The sequence below is a fragment of the Rhinolophus sinicus genome, chromosome 1 (assembly GCF_057876585.1).
Source record: "Rhinolophus sinicus isolate RSI-liver-muscle chromosome 1, RSI-T2T, whole genome shotgun sequence".
In the NCBI taxonomy this organism is placed as follows: Eukaryota; Metazoa; Chordata; class Mammalia; order Chiroptera; family Rhinolophidae; genus Rhinolophus; species Rhinolophus sinicus.
This window is the reverse complement of record NC_142501.1, coordinates 82,315,343-82,338,157: the sequence shown is the minus strand read 5'-3', so window position 1 is coordinate 82,338,157 and position 22,815 is coordinate 82,315,343. Positions and strand designations below refer to the sequence as shown.

Below are 22,815 nucleotides of genomic sequence, written 5' to 3'. Positions count from 1 at the left end.
TATATATATATATCTACAAATAAGAGGTCGAGCCATATTTCATTAAATGTCTGCAAGATTAGGTTAAATTCAGCTTAAACATTTAATTTTGAAAGTAAACTATCCAAAATTGTTAGTTTAATTGTTGTCTTTAAATTACCCCTCAGTTATAGTGGACAGACTCCAACCTTTGTACGAGCTGAGGAACTTATCATTTCTTACATTTTAAAGTTCATTTGCTGATTCTAAGTAAGATTCCGAGAAGATATTTGCATCTGGGAAATTCATTTCTTCAAATGTTAGAAGGCATATATTGCTACATCAGACACTGAACAATAGGAACCTTTTAAACATGGCAGAATATTTAAGATTCAAATATAACAATAAAGCTGGTTTTTAATTGCATTTCCAGTTTACACATCGAGTATTATATCTTTGAGCCTACCAAATTTCTGATTATCTATTTTTGAAAAATGATTAAACAAACACTTAGTATCAAAAGCATAGTCATATTTGTATGGGTTCATGTTGATAATTACTGGTTTTGAATTCATATAAGTATCTGGAGTTGGCCAGCATAAGCCAAGATGATGGCGATGGACCTGAAACGAGAAAAAAAGGGTATCAGTTTTCTCTTGTATTATCTTTATTCACTTGCAAATATTTATCTTGAGTGCCTACCATCTGTCAGGCACTATTTAAGGCTCCACTTTATCTTACCCTTTTTTTTCCCATAGCTGTCCTCCTCCTGACATATTACATATTTACTTGCTTACTGTCTATCTTCCCCATTAGAATGTGAGCTTCATGAAGGCAGAGACATTGTTTTGTTGACTCTATATTTCCAGCACCTGGAAATATGCCAGGAACATAATCAGGGGATCCATAAAAATTTAATGAATAATAGTTTGTTGCTGAGTACAGAAGCTAGCCAATTGAAAAATGTGGGTGGGGAGGCATTCTAATCAAAGGGAATGTCGTGTGACATAATGGTGTGTTTTTTTTCTGCAATTAGTTAAGTATGGTTACAACATATACAATGTGGATGTTTAGAAGATGGGGTAGAGGCAGTTCCACCAAGTTCCAGGGGCCAGATCATGAAAAGTCTTAATGTTATTAAACAGTTTTATGCAGGGAAGTAACATTCTCATTCATTCATGAAGAATGAACAGTGCAGGGGTAAGACTGATAATTAACGTTTAAGAGGATGAAATAATAAGTCCAGCATGAATCTTGGCTTAAATTAAAATTAACAGCTAATTGGTTGGGTAGAAATACACAGATTCAATAGATCATCAGAATCTTTAAGAACTGATAAATGGATGTATGAAGTAATGGAGAGTGGGGTTTAAATGCTATCTAAGTTTGTGACTTAAGTGAATTAATTGTTGGAGTCAGGGGGTTGATGTGACTAGGTCCAGTTTTGAACATGACAAATTTCAGGAACCTGTGAGAAATCATGGACAAGTCCAGGAGACAGACAGAAAGGGTTCAAGGTGTAAAATAATTCATCCTTTATACTCTGACCCTTGGCATTCTTAACTAATTCTATAACCAAGTAAGTTTGGGAAATGCTAAATTAAACTAAGTTAGTGCAGCATGTCTCAGAGAGCACTGAAGTGCAACGTGAATTTCCAAGAAGGGAGTATGCAGTACGCAGGGTTTCCAAACATTTTCATCCCTTTCATTTTGAAGCACATCTAGAAGAACCAATCCCCATAGAATAAATACATGTTGGAAAACATCACGTAAAGAATGACGGCACATGTGGTGAGGAAATTAAATTTCTTTACTGCAGCATCAGAAATACTGCAATGTGTAGAGAGTATTTTAGTGCCATTTCTTTGTTTTAGGAATGTAAGACGACATAATTCCACAAGCTATTTTCTGCCATTACCTTGATTAAACAGCCATCATTGCAGTGCCACACTATTCCTTCGATTTTACCCTCTCTGCAGCTTTCAAACCAGGACAACAAATCACTGTGCTTCAAGGTAGGTAGATTTCTTATTTGAAATGCTCCATGTGGTATAAGAAGATGTAATGGATGCTTCTTGCTTCCTAACCCTATATGGTAAAATTTTCCATTAGCCATACAAAGGTTTCAAAAAGAATGAGAAAATTTATCTCTCCAACTAAAAAACCCTTTAAAATATATTAAGAATAAATTTACCAAAAAGTTTAGCTGGTTTCCTTGAAGACAGAAATAATACAAGAACTCTCACTCAAAAATGGCACCTTATCCCATTATATCTAAATTCTACCTTCCTGTATTCTATACCAGGGCTTCGCAAACTGCCCTGTGGGTGAAATCCAGCCAGATGCCTATTTTTGTAAATAGTTTCAATGGAACACCCATTCATTTAAGTACCATCTATGGCCTGTTTTTTCAGAGGTATGGCACACAAAATCTAAATTCTGGCTGTTTACAGAAAAAGTCCACCAACCCCTCCTTTACACCATCAACCACATTAAACTATAATTCAATGTTTGCCAAATAGCTATGCCATATCCGATAACTTGTATAATTACTATCTTAGCTTCTTTCCACCTGCCAATCAGTTTGCTTCTAAGCTCTAGATAGGATTGTGCCATTATAGCTTTAATGTGTTTGGATCTGTCTTCATCCATCCCCGTCAACAATGGACTCCAAAGTGCCCTCAGGACTTGTACTCAATTCATCAGAACTTCATATGCTATTCACTGCCAATTCTTTACTTACTTTATGCTTAGTTATTAATTAATGTTAAATTAATTACCCAGCCATGAAAAGCACATCATGATTTTCATTCAGCTCAGTTCACCTAAATTTTAAAAATTCAATTTACACTTGAATAATTACCTTTCATACATAGTTCTTTAATGTTGTTATAGAAAAGAACAAGAGGCTAAAATCAACCTTTTGGATTAATAAAATGGTTAAATTTCTCCACGGACATAAATTAATAGAAATGGTTATAATCCTAGGTTACTTTACTCAAATGCATTGGTCATTTCTTTAGTGTGTGTATGTGTTTAAATTGAACCTAGGCAGTTCTCTTTATGAGTTACTGTAACTAAAGAGAAAAATGGCTTTACTCACCATATGGGTTTCCATTAATATTTGTTCCTATTAGCTCCAGTGTTTGTTCTAAGAGATCTGATAGTGGCACTGCACTGATTTCCAAAAGACCAGGATCATCAGGATGATGCTTCAGTACCAGGGCAAGTTCAAATTCATAGTTAACTACAGAGGAATGCCAGCAATACTGTTTGTTGTTTTTCTCCACTGGTACCCAACCTGTTATTTAAAGAAAAAAGTGTTTTTTATTATATTGTTTTTCTCTGCACTGAGACTTGAGGTAATTTTTATTTTTGTGGTAAATTTCCCGTATCTTCTAGATGTTTTATCACACACAGGTATCACTTTCAAAATCAGTGGAAATACCAATTTTACTACTCTTTTAATCATAATCACTTTTTTAATTATAGGGTTTCATTTTTTATTCTATTGAGGAATTAACTTATCTGATTATTCACTACAGAGCACCCACCATTCTTCTACTAGAAAATTCGCCTTTTCAATAACAACTGAGCACCATTCTAAGACAGCATGAAAACCTTTTTTTTATTTTTTTAAGTTTTCTCTACCTTCTGTTCAGTTTCAGGAACGACAGCTATATGCAGTAACTGTTCCAGTTTATTGTATTGTTTTAATATTTACTTAAAGATATATTGATTCCACATTAATTGAAGAAAGATAGAATACAAGTAATGATTATTTCCCTCCCAACTTCTGTTGCCTGGATTGACTTCATTGTGGAGAATTCTTTACAGAAAAAAGAAACTGGAACTTATACCTCTGTGACCCTCGTATCTCTGGCCTTCATTACCCAGATGAATGTAATAACCTTTGTTGGTCTACTAGTCTCCAGTGAAACCCACCCATTTTAATCATAGTTCTATTTTAAAATTTTAAATTTAGTTCTGCTGTACCCGTTTAATAATCATCTTTAGGATTAACCTCAAATCCCTTTACATGGAATACCGCATCTCCAGCCTCAATTTTTATAACCTCTTCAAATGTCACACCCTAAACATTCCAGCCAGAATGAAGTGTTAAATAAAATTTCCAAAAGACTTCATGGTCTCTTTGGGAGAGTTTGCCTAAGCTGACCCTCCCTCTTCCTTGCCAGCTAACTTCCTGTTTCCAAGCTTCTGTATAGATGTCCACTCCCCTTAGAAGCCTCTAACCATCACAGGTTGAACCTTAATGCTTCCTCTTCCCTCCAACTGTATCTTGTGTACTCTTTTTATTCTTAAACTATTACTGGTGGATTTCCCCTAATGTCTACAAGATCTCTGAGGACAAGGGCTCTGATCTTCATGTTTGTATTACTAGAACCTAAGAGTACTTTGCACATTATAGGTACTCAAGACATGTCTGTTAAACTGAATCTTAATCTGGGGTACCCTTTTACTCAGCACACTTGCAAATATTTTCCCACCCCCAGTAAAACTACTTGTGAGACACCTATTTTCACCTCCCTTAACTGAATTAGTCTTCTAGGATCTTTGCAAAAAATATACACATATTGTTAGCGCCAATCTAAAATGTAAAGGCTCAATTATCTCACTTCAGACAAGGTCAATCATCTGATCTATCCTAACATCTTCAAGGCCCCTCCCACCCAATGCTTTACTAATTTTTGACAGTCTATCGATAGTCAACTGTCCATCTTAGAAAAAATTATAAACTGAGAGGATATTCTTGATACAAAACACCTTTAGTATAAATTATTAAGCTTCACACAAATTAGACTCAGAAATTGTGTGCTAAACAGATTAAATACTTTGAAGAACCAGATTAAAATTAAATTCTATAATTTCTAATCAAATGGATCTTTTGTTCTTTATCCCAGTAAACACAAAACTGCATTTTAGAAGAGATTTCATGATACCAAGAATGTGTCCATTTTCATCAGGCATCGGATTTCCATTTAATTGTTCTATTTCCTTCGCTGGTATCCAGCACTCTGGAACAGGTTTGAAGTCCTCTTCAACATTCCAAAAAAATTCTGAAAGAGATAATCTTATATGTGGCGATACTTTAAAACATATATAATCCTGAACAAATTCAAAGTGGGAATATCTAATAAGTCCCATAATATCAGGTATCATATAATAATTCTCCATTATCACTACAGTGTGACTATACTTCTCAGGGTTAGGGGACTAACACTTTCAAATTTTCAATTTGGACATACCAGCATTTGTAAATAGGGGTAACAGTCTAAGTAAAGTAGCCAACATTCCAGTATGTATAGATTTATAATGAATTTTTAATGTACTATGAATACAAATATATAGATTATATATATGAATGAGTAGATATGCAATGATGAGTGTATGTATCTACTTATATAATATCTAGAGGTATTTTAATTTAATGATTAAAAATATTAATAATCTTTTGAGATTTGTGCCTGATTATAAAATTACATGTTTGTCACTTAGGCAATCAAAATATATTGCTCATTATTATATATATATATATATATATATATATATATATATATATATATGTATATATGTATATATGTGTATATATATGTATATATATGTATATATATGTATATATGTATGTATGTATATGTACATATATATATAGTAATTTGTATGTTTTAAAAAATTGATATACTATAATGAAGAGACACAGAAATGTTAGGGAAACACCTAAACATATTTTAATGTTATTTTACATACAAAGATACTCAATTCTAATACTTCTTTTTCCAAAGTGCTTAAATTATACAAAAGGATATAATGCACAGAAACAGCACAGCAAGAAATGTCATAAGTTTCAGCTATTTAAATCATGAAAAGCTTTTTTAAAAAGACCCACTAACCTTTTGAGCTTTGTTTTGAATGTAGAAAATTTTTAAATCTTTTCTCAGCTAGTTTGTTAGGTTTTCTATCTAGTCGAGCCCAAAGATATGGCCGACCTAAAAAAATAATAATAAAAGGAAAAGTATTAAATGGCAAACAATAAAACTTACCTTGAAAAACTTTCAGAATAAAATTTTCCAATAAACAGTAGGGTCATCTTCTCCAAGAGAAGCAACCCTAGAAGACAAAGTGAAATATGCAGTCTAACAGACATATCCTACCTAGCAGTACCTGATGTAAGCCTTCCACCTTTAGTTAAACAAATAACATGACCCTCTCATACGGACATTGCAAGCTGTTATTATAAGTTGCATTTGTGAGAAACTGAAGCTACCTCTACTAAATGGAAATATAACCAGATAACTGTATTCATACCTTCCCTGAAACATGAGGGTTCATTCCTGAAGATCTGGACATTGGCTAAGCTGTTTTGCATGGCTCTGACCACTGGTCAAGGCATGAAACCTTCATTAATAGTAACACGGGAAGTTTCAGGGCAGTGTGACAGCATTCTGTATTAGTGACAGTGAGCCCAGGGAGTTGCTCCTTGTCTCAGTGACACTCCTGGAGGGCTCTGCTGTTGGTGCTGGTTACTTACCAGGAAGATGCCTTTGTGACCAATGAAACAAAAATCCCCACCTGAGACTCCAGTTTGTGTTCCATGTTTCAGAGGCGTTCCCTGCACACATCGGGGGTTCCTGATTTGAGAGAGAGTGTGTCCTGCCAGGGCCTGGACGTTCGGGTGAGGGGGAGGGAACAAGAGCTTTCACTTAACCTCTCCTGACCCTTTGCTGTGAAATAGTCTTTGGGTATGATGTACACCTTTACTTTTAATACTGGTGCTATATTATGTCCGATCACCTGTAACAAACTGGATTTGTAAGCATTGTCATTTTGGGTCCTCTGACTTTTCTTTAGCAATCCAACTTACTCAACTGCCATCATTATACATAATCACACACAATGATGGACACTGAAGTTTCTTAATATAAATATAGAAGAACTAGATTAAAATTAATATTGTCATTTCTGGTTGAATGGACCTTAGGTTCTTTTTACTAGTAAACCAAAATTTCATTTCACTCACATACATTAAGATGGCTACTATTTAAAAAAAATATATATATATAGTAAATAACAAGTGTGGGTGAGATGTGGAGAAATTCGAACCCTGTGCACTGTTGGTGGGAATGTAAATGGTGCAACTTCTAAGGAATACAGAACGGAAGTTCTCAAAAAATTAAAACCAGAACTACCATATGACCCAGCAATTCCACTTTTGGGTATATACCCAAAAGAACTGGAAGCAGGGTCTCGAAGAGGTATTTTTTACACCACGTTCATAGCATTGTTCACAACAGCCAAAAGGTGGAAGCAGCCCAAGTATGCGCTAGTGAACGAACGGATAAACAAAATACCAACTATCACTCAGCCTTAAAAAGGAAGGAAATTCTGATGTACTACAACATGGATGAACTTTCAGGACATCATGCTAAGTGAAATAGGCAGTCACAAAGAGACAAATCCAGGATGATTCCACTTATATGAGGTACCCAGAGTAGTCAAAATCATAGAGACAAAGTAGAATGGTGGACGGAGGGGGAATGGTGAGTTGTTTAATGGGAACATGGTTTCAGTTTTGCAAGACGGAAGGAGTTCTGGTGGTAATCAAGGGTGATGACAGCAGTACCACAAGGTGAACTATACATACCACTGGACTGGACACTTAAAAATGATGAAGATGGTAAATTTTATGTGTATTTTATCACAATTAAAAATGAAAAACTGTTTTTCATTTTTATATAACGACGATAATTCCTAATACCAGAAATGTGTCTAATTTGCATTTAACTGTTCTACCTCTCCTGCTGGAATTGAGAGGTAATTTCACTATCCAAAAGAAATCACAAACAATATTTCCCCTTTTCAAACACTTTTTCCCTTAACACAGTTGACAATTTCTATTTCAGTTTCTTCCTCTTTTCAAGTTATTAAAACAAATCAAAGAGATTAGTAGTAATAACAACCAATGGAATCAGCACTGGGATCTGCTGTAGGGTCACACAAACCCAGGTCCCATCACCAGTTCAGCCATTCATTAATTATATGGTCTTAGACAAATTACTTAAATTCTCTGAGTCTCACATTCTGTATCTGTGAACCACAGAATTTATTGTGCAAATCAGAGATAACACATATAAAGCTATTATAATACTGTATGGCCTTTAAATGGGTATTAAATACACATTACTTACCTTCCTTTCCTCCCCCAAGAAAGGAGAGAGGTACACCGATGTAATAAATAACAATTATGATTTTATTACTTTGCACTTATACTTAGGTTTCCAAGGATTTATGAAGAGCAAATGCCCCATTTCAGATATACATATAGTTTGTAAAGTGATTAAGAAACAAACACTTATAGTATAGTTTTATTTTACCTTTGTAGGTAGTAACATAACAACACGTTCCATCCACTTTTTCTGTTGGAATTGCACTGTGTATATCTGCATCTAATGCCTTGTGACTTATAGTTTCAGTTGCCAAAACTTTAAATGGCTTAAAAGAGAGAAAGAGAAAACTGGTTGAACACAGAGAGCATCCATGCCTTCAACACTCTCACCTGGACTGTTTTTAATTTCACTAGTTCTAAGGGGCAATCTCCTGTTTATTCTACAAGACAATTTAAAAATATTTTGTCGGTGAAGTTCTCAGGAATCACCTCCTCCTTTCTATGCTATCACAGCAATACCTGTTTTTCCACACAGATTTTTAATTATTCACGTTTCTTTTCCACCATAATAAGCTTGACACCAGGAACCTTCCTAGCAGTGCTGCATCCTTAACATAGATGTTCAGTGTATTCAATCATTTACTTGACAATTATTTGCCAAATGGGTTAAGCATTGCCCTCGGGCGTAGGGAATATACAGGTGAACAAAAAAGTCCCTGACTTTGGTGGAATTTTCATTTTAACAAGGGAGACAACAGTAACAAAATGTAATACGATGTTAGGTGTGGTAAGTGCTAAAGAGAAAAACAAACAGGGACCCTTTCAGCTTTATTAGTAGCAAACTGTTTGCGTATTTATGGCTTTTCTACTGACAGGAAGACAAGACAAAAGAGGATCAAGAATGGAGGGAAAGACTGTTTCTACGATTCCTACCAACTTTTCATCTGTGTTTCTATTTTTGCGTAAGGCTTAAGTCACTGTCTTATAGTCTAAATTATTCGATGTAACATTCATCTTACATAATGTGAAAAAACACTGCACAATATAAACATTATACCGGTATGTACAGGCTTAAGACTGTAAATGGAAGTTTTAGAGTTGAGTAAACTTAAGACAGTAGCCCCATTCTGGTACTGATTCAGTACTTTTAAGATAAAACTGAATGACTGGGAGATTTATCACTAACTTATGACATAAGAATCAGAGGATATCAATTTAACTTGTGGTGGTAGAACTAAGAAGGTTTAGCCCAATAGTGAGCGTGAGTGTGTGTGTGTGTGTGTGTGTGTGTGTGTGTGTGCAGATTTATCAAAGATCCTAGGGAGGAGACCACTCTGCTCATGGAGCTCCTGAGGAGTATAAATATCCCTTCCATAAGAATAAGTTATCTACCACCCTCTGCTATGGACGTGGCCAAAGGACAACAAGAGTTACAAGAGATACCTTCTCTACCTGCCATTAAAGACTGTGAGATATGACTGGAAAAATAAGGCATGTGTGTATAAAAACGAATAGAGAATAGAGTGGTCCTCTACAATTTCTGGGTAGGCAAAATCACTGGGATAACAAGGAGTTTATAGAGAAGGTCTGATTCAAAAAATAAAAAATTCTGGAGGTGATCCAGGCAGCGTTCATACCATAAGTAAAAATACAGAGACAGGATTGTGCCTGGTATGCTAACAGGATTAAAAGGACTTTGCTAGAACAGAGAATTCCCACTAAGTTAGGTGAGAGAGTAGATGGGGCCTGATGAACAGGAAGCATTGAATTATAGTTAAGGAATTGTAAGCTATGCTATAAGCAATACTGTAAGCTATTCTTAACTGCAGAGGGACGAGACAAGGGGTTTAGTTTTCCTGGTAGAAGGTACTTTTACAAACTATACCCCCACCCAGCATACAGAGTTGAGAATCACAGCTCCAGTGATGGCGATGTGTCATGTATATATTAGGTTTATCAGAGCTTAAAAAAAATAAAACCTTGATAATTACTCCAGTAGCAACTGTAGGGTTTTGACTAGGAAAGAACATAATAATGATCATTCTGGTGGCAAAAAAGAACAATCAGGTGGTGCAATAATAAGTAGGGCATAAAATACTAAGAACCATAACAACAGTGATGACAGTTGAAAGGAGGACAGAATGAGATGTTGTAAGGTATAAAGCATCAAGTGAATGGAAAACTGGGATAAAATGACTCCAGGGTTCATTCTTTAACTCAGCAAATACTTATCTAGTGCCTACCATGTGTCTGGTCTTAGAAACTGGAACTAGAGATAACTTGGTGGTCTACGCCTTAAAGGTCTTTTTAGTCTGGAAGATAAGGAGAAGGCCAGCGTGAATAATGTCAGAGGGCTGGAGGTCGATGTCAAATGTACCTGCTGATTTTGTATGAGGAGTTGGAAGCACTCAACTCGTAACTGGGGATTCTGCTATCAAGGTCTTGGCTACATAGTCAAGTCCTGATACAGGTTACTAACCATTCACCAGTATTTACTAAGGCCCCTCTGTGTGTAAAACACGGTGCTGGGAGCACAGCAAACCTTGAGATGGGAACACCAAAATTAGAGTGAAGTAGATAATTACTGGTAACAACTATGAGGTCCGATCTTTAGTGACCTAATTAGGCTGGTTGTCAACACTGACGGCGGTTCCCAGGTAAAGCAAGTCTTAAAACAGGTAAAGCAAGTCTTCTAAAAACTCCACTTTGTCACCACACTCTTGAAAAGAAGTAAAGCTTGGGCTGCGGTGGTAAATACTTAAGGGGTCTTCCTCAAAAGGTAGTAACCTGAGAAGAAAGGCGTATTAACTAAGATGTGGGTTTTCAATTTCCACGCCTGATCAGAAAAATTCTCTTGCAGATTTCCTCCCTCGCAACTAAGAAGATACACGAACCAGGAGATCAGGGCGTAGACTCCTACCCCATCCCTCCCCTAGGAAACCTGCAAACGCTCCCGGCCTACAGGGCGGCTCCAACGCGCCCGGGCGCCTTCTCCGGGTTCAAGCGCAGCCAGCCCCGCGGAGAGAAGCCCACGCGCGGCTGCCCACACGGACCAGTTCTCCTCAGTACCTGATGCTCCCTTTTGGTGGAAGGCTCTTCTTTCACTTCCGTCACAAACACACACGGCATTTTCCGCTGCACCGAGCCCAGGCGCCTCATGGCGGGCCCAATAGGCAGTGGACCTGGAAAGCGAACCTCTGAAGAACGCCGGGTCCTGGCGGACAGAAGAATCGGCCGCTGCGCTCAACCCACTCACACTTTCACGCCCAGGAACGGCAGCAGCGCCCGCGCCCCCAAACACCGAGCGCGGGGCAGGGACGTCCGCCCGGAAGTGGCCCCTTTGCCGCAGCGCCTTCTGGGAGTTGTAGTGCTGAAGCCGAAATACCTCCGAGGTACGTTCCTGCGAGCGTTCCCTCGGGTTCTAAGGACCATAAAAAAACAAATCCGTTTCTGGGTGGGTGTGCTTAACCACACGTAGTAACCGACGATATTTGTGAAAATTAAATATCCAGTTATAAATAACGAATCATTTCCATGGTGATTTAACACCACTCTGAGGAAACCTACTTGCTTGTTATCTTTAATAAAGTTCCTGGGGCAAGCAGTGTAGAGGTTTAGAAATATCCAGAGACATCCGAAGGCCGAATGAAAACCGATATCCCAGGAAGATGTTAGAAAACACTACAATTAAAACGTCTGGGGCAAAAGTAATTGACATTTGGATTATGCCTCATTGTGCCCAATAATATAGGCAACATTAGTTCTGATCATTATGGAGTGCAAAGCTCAAAAATCACACTACCAATAACCAGATTTTGATCTCTTTTTTTTTTCATAGAAATCTCATTTATCTTAACTATGAGCTCCAACAGAGTCCAAATGGCTTCAGTAGTTGTCGTCAATCGACTACAGAGCTAAAACATCTTTATTTGATTATTGCTCAAAAGAATATTGGCAAATAGTGATAAGAGAGTCGATGACTGAATAAAATAAACGTTAAATACTTAGTAATAATTGCCTTTCCATCTCATCGAAGCTAATAATCTTCAATAGGGGAGTTTTGAGTACTGCGTTTTTTATGTGCTTGGACAAGGAAAAGGTCTCATTTATATAATTGTCTTACCTGCAAGTACCATACTGTACAGCATTTTGCTGTCTAGCCCTTGGAAAAAATAAACAACTTTGTCTCCCTTGGAATGTCTATACATAAGGGAGTTACCAAAGAATAAACTATCCCTGGAAACAGTTTAGTTTTTTGATTGCTGGATTCAGAGGAGACGGAGGAAAGAAGAGATTTGCCATTTTAAACTAGTTACTTTTTCTTCTGCTATGCTTGATGTTCTCATAGGAAAACACAAAATGGCTGTCGTGCGGGAGCCATTTGTCGTGCAGGGAGGCCTGCGGGGTCTCTGCTCCCGCTCCCCATACAAGAACGCAGGATATGGTGAGGCCAAAAAGGAACACCCACGGAGCCATAGGTAGGGGAGTCATACCACTACGGTCTCACTGGAGGCTGGGTTCACTGGACGTGCGACCTGCTGTCCGTTTTGTCTGCAACCCACCGACGACTCTTGCCAGCCCAGCCGCCATCTTCTTGCTAGCCCCCATTCTCTCTCCTCTTTCCTCTACTCTTTCTCTGCTAGCGTAGCCACAGCAGTTATATTAGTGGCCAATGGCTCACTGGTTACAGCTGACGGCCAACTAGCCACAGCTGATGGCCATGCAATCACAGTTGATGGCCATTTACTACCTGAGCCAGCACCTGTCTATGTGAGGCCGAGAGCCTGGAAACTGCTTTCTGGGGCTCTGCCCCCACAATGGCCAAAAAAAATTTTATTAGTGGGTATACCTGATGCTGGCTGCAAGATCTTGAGACCCAAAACTTAGCATTTTATAGTCAAGAACCACTGACTTTTTTGTTCCTCCAAAGGAAACCTAAAAAGCAGCTTGTTTCATAAGTCTTAAGGAACAACAATTAATTAACCCTCACAGCTACCAACTGTTATTTCCCAAACTGCCACAGAATCTTCTAGATGCAACAGTCTGTCATTTCTGAGAAAGGGTCATCTTCTAAAACATTCCAGTTGCTTTCTGAATAGTAGCCGCAAGGCTAATCATTCCTCAAGAAGCCCTCTTTTACTTCCAGTGCTTTGGTTTCATCAGTGCCTGGAGCAAAGCCTCTGGCGGAAACAAGAGTTCAAGTCAGGAGAGAGCCACAGGACCAATTCACAATTATAAACCGACTACCCACTCTGGATGGGCAGCAACAGCCAGCAGTTTTGTCAGATTCTCATGTCTGAAGAGCCATCTAGAAGTAACTACCAGCCCCCACACTTAAAGTGGTGTTATTGGATTACAAACTGGAAGAAAGACTTTCTTCTCTGATGTATTAGTAGTGTTCTAGCATGCACCTAAGATGAAAGTCACTTAATGTGAGTTTACCTTGGCCAACACAAAATGTTTACAGAATTTTTGTGCCTACTCCCAGCTGCAGAGGCAAATTTCCCATTACTCCATTAAAGGGAGTACAAATCCTCCTGGGTATGGTCATAGCTTTCCCTGGAAGACTAGAATGAATTCTACAAAAAAAAAAAAAAAAAAAAGAGGGAGAGAGAGATTAGGGTTCCAGTCATTCTATAGACTACCGAAATGTACAGATCTATTTACTGTTCTTTGCAATGACAGAAAAAAAAAAAAAATCCCATTTAGTTTGACTTGTTTTTGCTGTGTCTAACGAAATATAGTTGTTTACAACATACTTGAAGAAGTAAAAACTTCATGTCAGCCTCTCCCCAATGTAAAACATGGATTTTCACAATGGCTGTAATCGTGGTGTTACATGTAATCATACAATAATGTTCTTGGTAACAGTATTTGGAAATAGTCCAGTGCAGCTAAAAGTTGATAGGTGAAGAGGGAGTTTTTCTGGAGGCAAAGACCACTTAAAGATCATTCTTAGGGTTGTTTCTCCCAGTATCCTGTGTGCTTAAGATGGATACTTTGTTGTAGAGTTAGAAGGTAGAGCAAAGCAAAAGGCAAGATAGTAGATTTTTCCATAACTCTTTGCTAATATATTCAAGTGGATAGCCAAATCTTTACTCTTTACTTCTTCATTTACTTTTACTACTGCCTGGTTCTTTTCATTATTTTCTCTTATTTACAATTATGACAAACAATAGTTTCTTATTTTATTTCCTCAATTTTTACCCCAAAGCACTGTATTCAAACAGTTCATACCAAGTTAGTTGTTTTACTTCGACAAAATTGAAATCCATATGTCTTGATCTTTTGTTTCCAATTAAGAGTACACAGCAATTTAAAAACCCATTTTGATCTAGTATAATCTGTCATCTCAATGACATCTTCTAAGTCACCTACTATGGATATTTTTATTAATTTCTTCTGGGTTCTAGTACTTTTAGTAAAGATACTAAGATGAAGAAAGACCTCATCTGCTGACTGAAATGTCTCATTCTGGGAATCAGAGAACTTCACTTCGCTTTCAACAAATTCTCAAAATTTGCAAGCGCTCTGGAATCTTTCTGCTTTAGGAAGAAGCTCTTCCTCCTTTTATGGTGGATGAAAAATGAATGGAATATAGCTACAAGATGAATAAGTAGTTTAATTTATTTTAAGACACCTATTGTAATATCACAATCTGAATATTTTTTCTCCATGTCAGTGGATAGTGGTGAGTACGTATTTAAATAATTTGTCTTGGAATATAGATAATATCTTCTCTGTTTAAAGTTTTAGTTTTGTTTTCAAACTATATATAGAAATAAGGTTTAGAAAATAGCCATTTATTTGTGAAATACTTAATACTTTCAAGTTATGAAATTATGAACTAGTTTATGTTCCATATTCAATCAGAACATTGAAAGAAAATATACTATTTCATTTTTACTAACCATTTTTGGTTAACATACTAGAATTGAGTAAGAGAAATACTGCACAGTATTCACTAAGGTAACCTACAGTTACATGTGAGGTCATTTGTGATGAGCAAACAATGGATTTGGTAACTGAGGAAAATTCTGGAACTTTGAGTGTGTGTGCTTACTAGCAACCACTTTCAACATTTCTGCAAAGCTAGAGAAGGTATCTTCTAATTTAAATTTCTTTAAGAATTATCTATTGTGTAATATACTGTCAACTGGAGGTCAGTTTTAAAGGAATACTACTGATAGCCTGAAAAACTGCGGAAAAAAAATTATTTTTCCCCCTTACACACTGATAGTTCTTATATTTATATCCCTGCAATTTTTATATTAAAAAAAAACATTGGATTAGCAGCAAGAGAGTTCAAAATGGCAGAAGTTGGGAATGACTGCTATTTCTTTTTTAATTCCACATGCATGAAGGTAAATATTATACAATTTACAGTATTCACATGTTAAAGCTTTTTAATAAAATGAAGGAAGATAAGGCAATAATTTGCATTGCTGAATCAAAATTTACTATTTTCCTGTAAAATATTTTACATATTTAAAATCAGAAGTAAAAGCTTATCATTTATTTTTGGTATATTGAATTTCTCTGAGGAAATCTGAGATGATTTAAAATTCTGATTTGTTTGAAAATATACTTATATATGCCATTTACATGCCTATGGCTTTTTTATCTTCATGTGATAGTTTTGCCCATATTAAGGCTCTTTGAGACATCACATTCCTAATATTGAAACATTATATGATATATCACACTGTTTGGTTAATGTGATTTCAGTTATATAAACTCAAATAAATTAGATCACTATCAAACTTAGTTAATATATCAAATAGATTCCTTATTTGAAATTCATTAACCCAATTAATGAATTTTCCGGTCAAAAGTGAAAGTAACAGCAAACATATCATGAAAAAAGGAAAAGAAATAATACAAATAAATTAATCAAGTATGAATTACAGTTTATTAAGTTAAATGGGGGAAAATATTTAATCTAAGAGATTAGGATTAATGGATCACAATGAAACCAAATAAATCTAGAAACTCAATGTTTGAGGCTTCATGCTGATATCAGAATTAACCCAGTGAAAGACATGATGTGTCTGGTATAAGGTGTTTCATCTCTACTAGGAAACCTGAATGGAATCAACTTCTTTCACTGTAAGAATTAGATACACTTCTGTTGCCTATTACCTTATGTTTAAACCCGAGGATGAAAAACAATAATAGATTTATGTTCTATGTGGACAGAGAGTTTTGTTTGTTTCACTGCTATATCGCCAAGTACTTAGCATAGTGATTGATGGGTAGTAAGTTCTCAATAAATAATTACATGAATAAATACAAATAATAATAGCATTCATAATACTATATCTGACATAATTTTTACAACAATCTGTGAGGAGGGCATTTTATTCCCCCCCCTTTTACAGATGAGGAAACTGAGGCACAAAGAAGGTGAGTAATGTATTGACTTTGTGACTATGAACAAGTAGTGGAGCCAGAATGCCAAATACTGGTTTTCCTAGACTCTGTATTATCCTGTGCTACAAGAGGCACAGATCCATTTTTGAAAGGTTGAGACAGTGAAGATGGGAGAAAAGGGTTGTAAAAGATAAGAAACAATCATGGAACGTGTCAAAAGAAGGGTGAACTTAATGGAATATTTTTGTTGTATATTACCTACCTCTCTGCCCCAAAAACAATGACCTACAGTTTTTCCAACTTTGGATCTATGTGTAAAAGACAAAGAATAAAAAAAATAATAGCAGCCAATTAAAATAATCTAATATCTGTTATATATTGTTGGTATATAAAGATGTTGGTGTGTATATGTATTGGCACAATTGTCATATCTTTGTAGACCAAGGGCATAAAAACATATACAGAGGGTGACAAAAAAATGTATACACATCTTAAGAAAGGAAAAAACTGTATTAAAATTGTAATACTCAATATTTACTGATAACAAAAATGAATACAACTCATGTGTATACATTTTATTGGCACGCCCGTATACTTAATGTAATGTAACATAATGTGATAATTACTTAAAATTCCGTAATAATCTAAAGTTTAAGCTTCATTCACTTTCCCTATATAAATGCACTTAACAGAATCTGCGTAGACTAAGAAAACATTTATTTAATAAAAGATTGAGGAATAGAGATCATCTCCACAATTAAAATATGACTGGTGATTTAAAAAAATATATGTATCTGGTTTTATTCAGAAAGAGAAATTGTTCTGTCCTTGGATCAAAAGTATCACTGGTCTCATATATTTATGCTGAATGAACCACACGGATTAAATGATAACAAAAAATAGCATTTGATTAGTGACTTGTGGCATGTTGTACTGTTTAACTAGATTGTATTGTCAGTGTCTCACTACTAAAAGTAGACTCATTTGTTAATTTTTAGACTTATGGCCTTATATCTTTAGCATGTTTTCTTGTGTGTGTGTGTGTGTGTGTGTGTGTGATTCTAATTTGATCTCCTCATATTTTCTTTAATTAATTAGCAGCCCACTGTTGTTGAAAACTAATATTGACATACTGAGTTGTCTACACTGTTTCCCTTTTCCTTCTAGGGTTCCCAGTGCCGGTTCCGACACTGTCAAGAGGCCCTTGGCAATGACACTGTGTGCTCATTATGGAGAGAAGGAAAATGTTTAGATCCACTTTGCAGATTTAGACACATGGAGATGCAGGTAGAATAACTCAGCATCAGATGCCTGTTGGTTAGAAGGGTCTCCTTTCAATGATATGGAGCTATACTCTTATAACACAGTAGAGAAAAAATAATTCTTTTTTTTCACTACTTAATTTTGGGCATTTTCACTTTGCTCAATTTAAAATCTTAGAAAAATGCAGGAATATGTTTCAGGAATATCCATTGCATCTTTTAGATAGCAGAGCTTAGAAACATTGAAAGCCATCTTAAATCAGTAATTACAATAGTTTTTGTCACTTTGTATTGTGTTGTAGGACATGGTATTAATTATGACTATTGCAACTGATCATTACATTTCCCCTACTTCCTTTGTTTAGCAAAACTGCAGTATTTCATGCTTCTGGGAAACTCAACCTCTTGGCTGTGTGAAGATCAGTTGTATCTTTTATCACAGCAAACCTCGAAATATCAATGGATTATTTTTACCACCAAGTAGCAGTGAGTACGTTTTTTGAATAACATAGACATGCCATGTCATAACGTGGTTTTGGAGTGGCAGCATAGAATGACACATTGTGTAAAATATGACAAGGTGAGTAATACAGTTTAATAGCCAATGGATGATTTGGGAGGGTTCTATCAAGAATCGTGAGATGAGGTTTGGAATGAGCCATCAAGCAGCTAATAAGATGAAGTGAACCAAGAGCAAGTTAAACTTCCTCTGACCATGTGTATCTAAAGTGGATTTTATTCATCTGAAAAGGTAGAAGGAAACTGTATCTTGCTCAGCAAAGCGTCGCACAACTGGAGGCAGACCCTGGGGTCATAGCCTGACCATTGCCCCTTTGAATGTGCAGAAACCTACCTCAAAAGTGGGGAGAGCAAGAGCATACTCTGGTTTGCACATTTCGGCTTCTGCAAGAACAACTGCATATGTGGTTCTTCCTTAGACTTCAGTGGTAAAAAACATGCGATTCCATTGCTGCAAAAGCTGTGGCACAATTCAATCCAACTAAATGATACTGCGATTCTGAGATGTGATGAGCCTTACACTAGGTTCTGGGGTGCGGGGCAGCGGGTGAGTCTATGCCCTGAAAGTGAATGGCAATAACGTAGTGTTAGGATGAGCTGGGGGTGTCAGGATTCCCTGATGTTGTAGCTACTCCATTCTCCTGCTATGGCCACCACATTTCTCCTGATCGAATAGTTCAGGAAGTAAACCTACAGGGTGTCAGTCCTTTGGGATTTGAAAATTTGGCTCCAGATAATCCTTGACTAAATATTTGGTTCCCTTGTTATATTTTTCTGAAAAATTTTGACCTCCTTATATTCATCATATGTAATACCTTGGTCAATGTTTCTCTTCCTCACTAGACTATAAACATTACAAGGATGGGGATCCTAACTAGTTTCCTTACCAATGCTTTGCACAGTGTCTGGAGCACGCATGCTCAGTAAAATTGGATGTGTAGATAGATGTATGGGAGGTGGATAGATGACTACTGAAAGGTAATCTACTGGGATGAAAGTTTTGCATCTACTAAGTGATTAACTTTGTTTCATTGGTGTACGTATGATGTGATTTTATTTCATGAGGAAACTTGTACTAAATTATTTGTATCTAGTTAATAGTTTCTTTGAATCTTAATGGTCTATGGGTAAAATTACTATCTTCCACACCAGCTCTTTGAGGATTGGAGGGAAACAAAGATTTCATGTCTGGGCAAAGAAAGTGTAGAGTGTATAAATGGCAATTATTCGGCTCCCCACTGTAAGACATGCCCTGGGCTAAGTTTTTGTAAGGATGCATTTCGTTATTCTCTTCTATTAGAGATAGAATCTGGGAGTCAGAAGATAACTTCTGGCTTTTCTAGAAGTCTCAATTTCATCGACAGGTGTCAAGGCTGAGGCTGAGTCTCAGAGTAAGCTTTCCCCTCTCTCATAGGGTCAAAACTAGATTCGTGCACTGGAATCAAACCCTTCCCCGAAGCTACCTACCTCCTTTGTAAAAGGGAGAAGCTGGGTTTACAGGCTGCTAATGCCCTGCTTCCTCAAACCTCCTTTCCTCTATCTGCAGGAGACCGCAGGGAGCCCCACACACCCATTCATCCTGCAGCACAGCCTCATCATAGCCACTTACCTGTTTTGAATTCACCAGGACTATTTATGTCAGTGTGTGTAGGAAAAGAACAACACTCGTGAGAGTCTCCTTTACTCTCACACTACTACAACACTTCTAACACCAGATGGGTAGATTTGTTTTCCCAACACCAAACAATTTTCTGTAACACCAGCTAGGTGTTCCTACAATTCAGTACAATTCTGACACTAACCAGAGTTAGCTTAGACCCCACAGGTTAGGAGCTCCATCCCAAAAGACTGCACCCCACTTCAGGTATCAATTGCAAGTAGTATGTCCCTAGGTTACCCACAACTACCTTGGCTACACATTGGAGGTTCCCATGATCTCTCTGTCCTTAGACTGATCCTTTGCTAGACTAGCTCACAGAACTCAGAAACTCTTACTTATGTTTACTCATTTATTATATAATAAAGAATATCATACGGGATACAGATGACAGCCAGATGAAGATACATCAGGGGCAGTCTGGAAGGGCCAGAGCGCATGAACCCCTGTCGCTGTGGAGTTGGGGTGTGCGTGCCACCTTCGTGGTACGTGGATATGTCCAACAACTTGGAAGCTCTCTGAACTCTGTTCTTTAGGGATTTTATGGAGGCTTCATCATAATTATTAACTAAACCTCCAGTCCCTCTCTCTTTCCCAGAGCATGGGGGGAGGTGAAAGGGCGACTGAAAGTTCCAAGCTTCTAATCCCAGTTTTGGTGACCTGCCCCCATCCGGAAGGTATCCAGGAGCCCACCAGGAGTCAGTTTCTTAGCACAAAAGGCACTCCTGTTACCCAGGAAATTGCAAGGGATTTAGGAGTTCTGTGTCAGGAGCCAGGGTCGAAGGCCAAATATTAGATCAGAAGATGCTCCCAGTGCATTTATTACTTAGGAAATGACAAGATTCTAGGAACTCTGTGCCAGGAACTGGGGGAGCAGACCAATATGTGAATGTTTTATTATTTCACATCAGTTCATACCAGAAACCCCATCTCTCACATGGCTCACTGCTATTCTTACTTGGTCCCTTTCATCCTCCCCTCTCACCTTCCAGTATCAGCAGAAGTCTTTCTCAACTTTTTCCTTCAACTTTCCCTTCATCTTTATAATTAAGAGTCATTTCCCCCCTGAGAACCCTGCCTTTCCTGCAGCACTCTCCAAGTAGTGGCCTTGTATTCTCCCAGTTCTCAAGGACCACTTGACCTGGAGGTGAGGTAGAAGGTTTCCTTGGTCCTCATTGCCAATTTCAAATTGTTCTCTGCCACTGCTTAAAACCATCAAATTTGTACGCCGTGTTAACAGCCTATATTATTAATATAACAGTATTGCTGTTTTTGCTTTTGTCTACGTCTGTCTGGGACCTTCTTCCTCATTTTTTAAAAGTATGAACTCCTGGCTCATTGTAACTCTAAAAATACTCTTGCGTCAGTTCTTGGTGATTTCAGTATATAAATATATGACCTACCCATCACCATAACCTCTCAGTTCCTTGAGCTCAATTCCTCCATTGATCTTATTCTGTCCCCATGTCACTCTCTCTTAGTCACTCTGAATGCCAACTACTGCCCCCTACCCCATGATATCAATTACATGCATTTCACATTATGACCTAGTTTTCTATTTCAGTCCTAGTATCCTGACTTACACATAGCTTCAAACCCACCGGGACCTCCAATTCATTGATTGTGGCATCTTTTCACAATCCCTCACCCCTGGATAGCTTCCCTCACCTCTGTCTGGTAATCTGTCCTTTACCCGTACCTTCCACATTCCTGCTCCCTTCTGGCTTCACTGTAGTTGCTTGGCAGCCATAACACTGGTTAAACACAACTCTCAGGGGACTACTCACTCAGTGCTGGGATCCATTACAGTTGAACATAGCTGCAGAAAAATATACAACCATGCTTATTGGGTTAAATTCATGATCACAAACCTCAAATGAGACCTTAATGCTGACTGCCAATCATACTACATGACACTCCCCCAGTTCATTCATACTCTCCCAGACTATTATTTCATAGCTTCTTCCTTTTCCTTAAACCCTCTACCCCTCCTCCCAGGTGGTGGTCTTCTGTCTTACTGAACTGAGAAACTTTAATGAGAATCTCCACAGGTTTCCATCACTACATCTGCCCACCTATTACCATCTGTACTTGCTCCTTACCAAAGCCGAGCTGTTCATACTCTTACCTAAAGCCTGTCTTTCCATTTGTTGGCTAGATCTCACTCCCTCTCATCTACTCAAGCACACCGATTCAACAATTCTTCCTTCTCTCTTCTACATAATCATTTTTTCATTATTATTAGATCATCCCTATCAGCATACAAGCACATATTTATCTCTCTAATTATTAAAAAAGAAAAATTCTCACTTCTCTTGATCCATTTTCTCACAAGCTACCACCCCATTTCTTTTTCTTTCCCTTTGTAGCAATTCTCCTCAAAATGGTTATCTATCCTTGCCATTATAAAATCCTCCCCTCCCACTGTCTCTTAATCCCCTGTAAATCAAGTTATTTAGCCGTTTTTTCACCAATGATATACAAATTGTTACATCCAGCAGTCAATTCTCAGTCTTTACATAACTTGAACCATTAGCAGTTGACACATTTGAACATTTGATCCCCCTTCATCATTGATATAATTTTCTTATCTAGTTTCCAGGACAGCATACCCTGTTTGTTTCACTCCTGTCTATCTAGTGCTCTGTTTTCACTCTCCTTTGCTGGTTTTCCCTCTTTTCCCAACCTCTTACATGTGGAATGTTCTAGAAATTAGTCCTTGGTTCTCTTTTCTTCTCTGTCTACTCCTTGATAATCTCATCCAGCCTCGTGGCTTTGATTATGTTCCATGTGTAAATTACTCCCAAATCTGCATATCCATTCCAGAACTCTCTCCCTCTCTTGAACTTCGCATCTCTGTATTC

At 37.4% G+C, this 22,815-nt stretch overlaps 2 protein-coding genes across 4 annotated transcripts in view; one reads left to right on the top strand and one right to left on the bottom strand.

The window, feature by feature from the left end:
* Window positions 1-357: 357 nt before the first annotated feature.
* Window positions 358-11,475, bottom strand: RLIG1 (RNA 5'-phosphate and 3'-OH ligase 1). 3 transcript variants are annotated; one of them, XM_074325325.2, is made up of 8 exons: window positions 11,210-11,473; window positions 10,384-10,452; window positions 8,349-8,466; window positions 5,868-5,963; window positions 4,920-5,036; window positions 3,062-3,259; window positions 1,877-2,046; window positions 358-581 (listed from the first exon to the last, which is right to left on the bottom strand). In XM_074325325.2, exons 2-8 carry the CDS (start codon window positions 10,384-10,386, stop codon window positions 393-395), a joined length of 891 nt encoding a protein of 296 aa, XP_074181426.1. In that variant the 5' UTR covers window positions 10,387-10,452; window positions 11,210-11,473; the 3' UTR covers window positions 358-392. The 3 variants fall into 3 exon arrangements, with proteins under 3 accessions (XP_074181426.1, XP_074181425.1, XP_074181427.1); XM_074325324.2 differs by lacking the exon at window positions 10,384-10,452 and having other exon boundaries at window positions 11,210-11,472; XM_074325326.2 differs by lacking the exons at window positions 4,920-5,036; window positions 10,384-10,452 and having other exon boundaries at window positions 11,210-11,475.
* Window positions 11,476-17,680: 6,205 nt separating this feature from the next.
* The window catches only part of ZC3H11D (zinc finger CCCH-type containing 11D), a 33,146-nt gene continuing 28,011 nt past the window's right edge, over window positions 17,681-22,815 (top strand). Inside the window, exons 1-2 of the mRNA XM_074325328.2 lie at window positions 17,681-17,800; window positions 18,141-18,261. Coding sequence (XP_074181429.1) covers window positions 17,789-17,800; window positions 18,141-18,261 — 133 coding nt within the window. The 5' untranslated portion in view covers window positions 17,681-17,788. The remainder of the gene's footprint in view (window positions 17,801-18,140; window positions 18,262-22,815) is intronic.